The sequence below is a fragment of the Mesocricetus auratus genome, unplaced genomic scaffold (assembly GCF_017639785.1).
Source record: "Mesocricetus auratus isolate SY011 unplaced genomic scaffold, BCM_Maur_2.0 Super-Scaffold_4256, whole genome shotgun sequence".
Taxonomy (NCBI): Eukaryota; Metazoa; Chordata; class Mammalia; order Rodentia; family Cricetidae; genus Mesocricetus; species Mesocricetus auratus.
Genome location: NW_024429182.1, coordinates 80,782,934 through 80,790,274, shown reverse-complemented (window position 1 = coordinate 80,790,274; position 7,341 = coordinate 80,782,934). Strand labels below are relative to the sequence as shown.

Here is a 7,341-nt window from a genome sequence, read left to right as displayed (position 1 = left end):
GCTCTTTGGATGTTTTTCTTTAATTAAAAGATTCTGGTTCTCCAAGACACATTACTGCCATCTGCTGAATTTGTCAAAGCAAAGACACAAATCTATGACATCTGTACAACAATGTGAACAACAGGCTGTAGATGCAGGCTGACCTTGCACAGTGCACAGCCCACTCAGCTGGGAGCACTAGACTCAATGTAGGGGACAGAAACTGCAGTCAGATGTTTATTGTATGGTAGTTCAATAAATAACATGGGTTCCTGGGATTGTGACCTTTGTGGCCTCTGGAATAGGGAGATGTTGGATGCCTGGAACTAACCAGTTTGGGTTGACAAGCACCAGGTCAAGAGAAAGGCTAAGTTTTTCTTTGTCTTGCTTCTTTTGGTTCTTAGGGTGAGTCCTGGTTCTTGATTTCATGGCCCCTGCAGAGGGTTGTTTTGAGGCTACCAAAGAGGGTGCCTTCACAATTGTTGTAGAGGGTACCTTCAGGTTATCTGCAGAGGGTGTCTTTATGGTTGATGCAGAGGGTGCCTTCATGGTATCTGCAGAGGGTGTCTTTATGGTTGATTCAGAGGGTACCTTCATGGTATCTACAGAGGATGTCTTCATGGTTGATACAGAGGGCACCTTCAGGGTATCTGCAGAGGGTGTCTTCATGGTTGATACAGAGGGTACCTTCATGGAATCTGCAAAGGGTGTCTTCATGAGTAATGCAGAGGGTACCTTAATAGCATCTGCAAAGGGTGTCTTCATGAGTGATGCAGAGGGTACCTTCATGGCATTTGTAGAGGATGCCTTCGTAACTGATATAGCAGGTACCTTCATGAGGTCTGTAGAAGGTGTCATCATGGTTGATGTAGAGGGCATCTTCATGGTATCTGTAGACAGCATCTTCATGGTTGATGTAGAGGGTACCTTCATGGTATCTATAGAGGATGTCTTCATGTTTGATGCAGAGGGTATCTTAATGGTGTCTTCAGAGGATGCCTTCATGACTGATATAGAGGGTACCTTCATGGTATCTGCAGAGGGTACCTTCATGATTGATTCAGTGGGTGAATTACTAGGAGAGCACAGGGTTGGGTTGATACTGTTTCTGAACCCATATGTCTGATCAATCAGTTGAAGCCTAGCTGTGGAATCCTCAGGGATGTAGACTTTTGTGGCCTTGGGAATAGGGATATGTTTCAGCAGCTCTGGGGCCAGAAGCTTTCCTACTGTAAGGGGACACAGGTCCAGGTGGTAGAAATTTTTAGGCTCAGAAAGATAGCACCCACAATTCTCTGGAGACTTCTTGGACCAATTTCCTACCAAGTCCGGCGTTTTGAGGAGGGATCCTTTGGACTTGTTGGTCTTGAAAGATTTGGTGATATGTTTGGGGGCTTCTGAAGATGTCTGGTACAGGATGTAGGTCAATGGCTTTGAGCCTGGGGAAATGTTCTTGGCTGTCATCATAGGGGGATGTCCTATGACTCGTTGAGTGACTTTAGTCTGGGTCAGGGATCACAGGAGGCAAGTGGTTCATGGGTGGTGGGTGTGATACAGAGGTCCCTGGAGATGCTGTCACTGAGTTGACCTCAAAGGCTACTCCATTCCTACAGGAAAAGAAATTTGTGATACTGAAGCAGGAATTCTAGGGAAACTCTCCCAGAAAAGAGGTTCTCTTTTTTCCTACTTCCCAATCATTTATCTAGTTATTCTTGCATTTATTCATATGTTCATTCATTCCCTTCTCATTTCCTTGTAGGTTGATTTATATATTCAACCATTCATTCTACACCATTAATTGACTCATACTTTCATTAATTTATCCAATAAATGCTGAACCTGTTGGAACTGGAAACATCTACAAGGGTTATGTTCATGCCAGTTATACTGACAAGGGCTTAACACTAGCTTAAGGGCTGGGGAGATGCTTGGTGGTTCAGGGATGGGGAGATGTTCTGTGGTTCAGCGATGAGAAGATGTTCAGTGGTTAAGAGCTCTTGATACTCTTGCTGAGAACCTGAGTTCAATTCCTATCACCCAAATGTCAGCTTAAAACCATTTATAACTCCAGTTCCAGGGAACTGGTCTCCATGGGCATCAGGCATGCATACAGTTCATATGCAGACATGCAAGTAAAATGCTCATACACATAAAATAAAAATAAATAAATCTTTTAAAAATTCAGCTTATACCTCTTAAAATTTTCCTGAGGAAAGTAATTATTATAGACTGAATATTTGTAACCCTACCCCATGTTCCTGTTGAAGACTGCATTTAGGAGGTGTCATGTAGCAATTTCTTTAGACCTGGAACGTTCCATGTGTCCTGGAGGTAAGCTCCTTAAGACTCAGAAAATTCTAAAGGGAGGATATAAAGACTGATACTGTAAAAAAAACTCTCTGGATTCAGGAAGCCCCTGAAACTTAACTGATTCACAAGGTTCCACTCCCTTCAAACTTATATGAATATCAGGCGTTGTTATATGAGCAGACACTTTGAGCACTCAATAGCTTTTCCTATCTAAAGTTCAAAAAATGCTACCACAATCCTACCAAAACACAGTTAGGTCTGTCACAGCAATGCCCCATGATCTGGTATCAATTTCTGTCATAGAGTTTCTATTGCTGTGGTAAAACACCATGACCAAAAGTAACTTGGTCAGGAAAGGGTTCATTCCATTCCACCTCTCAGCTTGTAGTCTGTCACGCAGGGAAGTTAAGGCCGAAACAGATGCAGAGGCCATGGAGGAGCGCTGCTTATTGACTTGCTCCCCATGAGTTACTCAGCCTGTTTTCCTGTGAACTAGGACCACTAGTCCAGGGGTGGCCCCACCCACAGTAAGCTGGGTCTTTCCATATCAATACTTCAGAAAGTGCCCAAAGACTTGTATACAGGTCAATCTTATGGAGGGGTTTTCTTAACTGAGGCTCCTTCTTGTCAGGTGACTCTAGCTTGTGTCATGTTGACAGGAAACGAGTCAGGCCAGCTGCTGAGGAGAGAAGGCTCTCCAACCGATAGAGCTGCCTGCAAGTTGAGTAAAGAGCTCCAGGGCTCTAACTTTATGAACTGTCACCTGTATTGGTGTGAGCTCATGGTGATACAAATTGCTCTTGTAGAAAAACCCCTTACTCATACTTTGTAGGTAATCCCAGTGAACTCATTGGTTTACCAAGTTAGACTTTGATCATACTGTTACTTTGGTCTGTCATTGGTTCTCTATCTGGGATGAGTTGATATTTGTTCGTGTTTTCCCGGGAAGGATGCCATACAGCAAGAGGTTATGGGGGTGGGGCCCTGTGGTGGGATTGTGTCTTAAGTAAGAAAAAGAAGGAAGACCAGAGTGATCTCTTCCTTTTTCATCTCCCCACCCCCACTCTGGCTCATTCCCTCTGCCACATAAGGACACAACATGAATACAGCCACAAAGAAAGCCTTACCTGTAGCAGAGCCATTTGGCACTTGCTTCTGTGTTTCCAGTCTTCAAAACTGTGAGGAATAAATGTCTTCCGTTTAAACCATTCAGTTTAAGGTGTTTTGTTACAGCAGCTTCAGCTGACTAATGCACAATTAAGATCACATTCTTATTTTTGTATTTTGGAGGAGGGTACTGGAGGTGAGGTATCTATCATTCATGTCAGGCAAGCACTCTAATATTGAGTTGCTTCCCAGCGCTAATGCCCGACTCCCCTGACTTCTCTGAGGCAGGGTTACTCTGCATAGCCCTGGCTATATTGGAACTCACTCTGTAGACCAGGCTGGCTTCTAACTCAGAGATCTAACTGCTCCTGCCTCCCAAGTGTTGGGATTAAGAGTATGCCACTACCACCCAGCCTAATTCCCCATTTTTATAGGTAAGCTGTTTTTACAGTTTGTGAATGCCCCCAAAGGCCCAGGTATTGAAGGCTGGGTGCCCAGCTTGTGGTGCCACTGGGAGGGGGCAGAACATTTAAGAGGTAGGGCCTGATTGAAGGAAGTTAGGTCGTTGAGGCATATCATTGAAGGGGATAGCAGGCCCTGTCCTCCCTTTCTGCCCCCTTCTCTCTGCTTCTCCCCTGACTCAAGGCAAGCAACTTCCTCTATCCTACCTTCCTCACTGTGATGTGTTGCCTTGTCACAGGACTGAAGATGATAGGGTCAAGCAACAAGGTCTGAGACTTCTGCAACCATGAGCAAAACGGACACAAGCATCTCTGTCTCTGTCTGTCTGTCTGTCTGTCTGTCTGTCTGTCTGTCTGTCTGTCTGTCTGTCTCATATGCTGAGGATGGAGTCCAAGTCCTGATGCTTTGTGTTTGAGTTATATTCCCAGATTTATATTCCTTTTCTTTTTTTCTCTTTCTTTTTTGATAGTATCTCCTGTGGCCTGGAACTTGCTATTCAGAGATCCACCAGCCCAGTCTCCCGAGTGCTGGGATTAAAGGCATGCATCACTATACCTGGTTCCTTTCATTTTTTAAAGTTGAGTATCTCAAGTATTTTGCCACAGCAATGTAAAGCTGACTAACATAGCATTCTCCACAGAGCTAGGCATCAGCAAAGCATGGTTTGGAATCCAGGCAGGTAGTTCTCAGAGTGTGACCTCTTCCCTGCTATGCTGGACCACCTTCTGAAAACAAGGCCACCTCTCTGTTCCCAAGCCACACTTTAATGGGGTAAGTACTACCCACTAAGAGATCAGAATACTGGGCAGGTCTAAGACTCAGGGACCTCACCAACTGCTGTGGGAATCATGGGGCAGGCTCTCTTACTTACCTGAGGGAGATGTGGGTGACATGAAGGTTCCCTTGTTTACTGGCTAATCATACCCTCCTTATCTGTGACATCAAATCCATGTCTGGAAGAGGTCTTCATGCACCTATGCAGTGACTTGATGACTCAGTCACCACTGAGCACTAACTGTGGCATCAGGGTTAGAGAAAGGGGAAAATTATCTCTGTCCATCTGGAGTGCACAATCCAGTGAATGAGACAGCAGGGTGGCCATGCACAAAGCCATTTCACACAGCTCCCCTTACCCCTCAGAGCTCCTGTCTTGGTCTTTGAGGCCCATGCTCCACGTAGCTGTGGGCTACAAGGGTCAGTGAGTTGGGAATCCTGGCTCTAACCTGCTTGGCCTCAATTCCATCAAGCTGTATATTCAGCTCTGAACCTTTATTTCCTAGTATCTAACATGGGATAGTGCTAGGTAAACTCTTAATGCTATTAATCTAGTCATCTCCCACATCCATTTTCCACTTTCTCCACAGTCAAGAAGTCTGATGGCACAGTGGCATATCATTTAAAAAATTTATTGCATTTTAAATTAACTCTGTGTGTGTGTGTGTGTGTGTGTGTGTGTGTGTGTGTGTGTGTGTGTGTACAGCATGTGAGTAGAGGCCAGAGGATACCTTGCAAGAGTCTGTTCTCTTCCTCCACCATGAGAGTGCTGGCAATCAAACTTAGTCAGGCTTAACAGCAGGTTCCTTTGCTTTCTGGGCCATTCACCAGCCCCTTGTCAGTGTTTTAACAAATGAATTGATTAGTCAGTTAATATCATTGTGTGTGTGAGAGTTTAGATGCGTGCATATGACAGCACATGCGTGGAGGTCAGAGGGCAGCTTGTGGAATTTGGTTCTCTCATTTCACTTGCTCTGAGGTAGGGTCTCTCTTGTTGCTGCTTGGCTGAGTGCTCTAGGCTAAGCTGGTCCTCAAGCTTTCAGACGGTTCTTCTGCCTCTGCCCCTCCCCTTGCCCTAAGAGTGCTGGGATTACAGACGCTCCGGCATCTGGCTTTTTATGAGTTCAGGGGTTCAAACTCAAGCTGTCTTTTACCTGCTGAATCATCTTGCAGACCCCAGCCTCACCACTCTTGTCCACCATTCCAGGCCTCCTTTTCAGGGAGACGTGGTGACTTGACTAAGTCCTCGTCTTTGGACAGTGAGCCCAAGTGTAGTGGGTAAACATAGGCATCTCTCACTTCCAAGCCAACTTCCTGCTCCACCCTCTCTCCTTCCCATGAGTGAGTGGCAGTCAGGGAGGGTACCATCTATGACATAGAACAAAGTGAAAAGAAATTTGACCCCACATGACTGTGTACTCATAGTCATTTCACTTGCCCAGACCACTAACCTCTGAAGCCTCCCAAAAGCTAGAAATAAAACCCCTAATGGTCTGAGCCATGTTGCTTTGGGATTTCTTTTTTTCCTTTTTTTCTTTGAGACAGGGTTTCTCTGTATTGTTTTGGAGGCTGTCCTGGAACTCACTCTGTAGACCAGGTTGGCCTCAAACTCACAGAGATCTGCCTGCCTCTGCCTCCCGAGTGCTGGGATTAAAGGCGTGCGCCACTAACGCCTGGCCTGGGATTTCTTTGTTACTTTGCACAAGTACATGGAATACAGGACATGGGTTGTCTGCGGTTTTATTATTCATTCTTGTCTTCCCTTTGTGTTAGCTTCTCCTGCCCCAATTTAGCTATAGATGACAAGCACTGTCATTTTGGGGTTTTGCCTACTTCTCTAAGAATGGGTTATCTCCCCGTGGGGCTCATCAGATGGGGAGCCAGTGTGACATCAGAAAGACGGTGGTAGAACCCCATCCCATTGTCAAGAGGCTACTGCATCATCTCCTCCCAAGAGGGGTGCCCTCCCAGAGTGTCCATCTTCACAGTGAGCAGAAACACACCTCGAATAATCACCATGGGAGGATAGTCTCGTGATTGTGGGATCCTTGCATCTGTGAAAAAAATAAAAATAGTGATGATAAATGAGAAAGTCTGTCTCTTCAAGCATATTCAACTCACTCTGGCCAGGTGGGTGATACTCACCCTCTCTCTCCTCTTTCCTTCTCTGTCTCCTTTCCACTTCACTCTCTCTCTCACTTTCCCAGGATCTTGTCGTGCCAGGAAAGCACTCTGTCATGGAGCTGTACCTCTGGCCCCTATCATTTTCTGCTTTGTTTTAAGACAGGGTTTCACACTGTAGTCTAAGCTGGGCTTGAATTTGTGATCCTCCTGCCTCAGCCTTCTGAGTACTGGGATTACAGGTGTGTACTATCTTACAGGTATGTACCATTGTATCTCCTTCTAGTGTTTTCTGGCATGCATGAGTGCGCACACGCACGCAAGCGCGCACGTGTGTGTGAGTGTGTGTGTATACATGATGCACACTTGGAGGTCAGAGGACAACTTGCTTAGAGTCAGCTCTCTCCTACTGTGTGGGTCCTTGGGAATCAAACCAAAGTTATCCGACTTGGCATTTTGACTGTAAGTGTACTTATCCATTGAGTTATCTCACCACCACCCCCTCTTTCAGATATAGGGTCTCCTGGTGTTGACCTATGAACTCCTGGGGCACAAACCATCCTCCCACTTGACCTCTGGAATTGCTGG

At 45.6% G+C, this 7,341-nt stretch overlaps 1 protein-coding gene across 5 annotated transcripts; it reads right to left on the bottom strand.

Annotated features, from left to right (window-relative positions):
* Positions 1-203: 203 nt before the first annotated feature.
* Positions 204-5,951, bottom strand: LOC121134659 (mucin-5AC-like). Of its 5 annotated transcripts, XM_040733224.1 has the most exons (5): positions 5,787-5,951; positions 4,730-4,873; positions 3,417-3,465; positions 2,229-2,336; positions 204-1,586 (listed from the first exon to the last, which is right to left on the bottom strand). In XM_040733224.1, the coding sequence occupies exon 5, from the start codon at positions 1,444-1,446 to the stop codon at positions 232-234; it is 1,215 nt and encodes a 404-aa protein (XP_040589158.1). In that variant the 5' UTR covers positions 1,447-1,586; positions 2,229-2,336; positions 3,417-3,465; positions 4,730-4,873; positions 5,787-5,951; the 3' UTR covers positions 204-231. The 5 variants fall into 5 exon arrangements, with proteins under 5 accessions (XP_040589158.1, XP_040589154.1, XP_040589162.1 ...); XM_040733220.1 differs by lacking the exon at positions 2,229-2,336; XM_040733228.1 differs by lacking the exon at positions 4,730-4,873.
* Between the last annotated feature and the right edge of the window lie 1,390 nt (positions 5,952-7,341).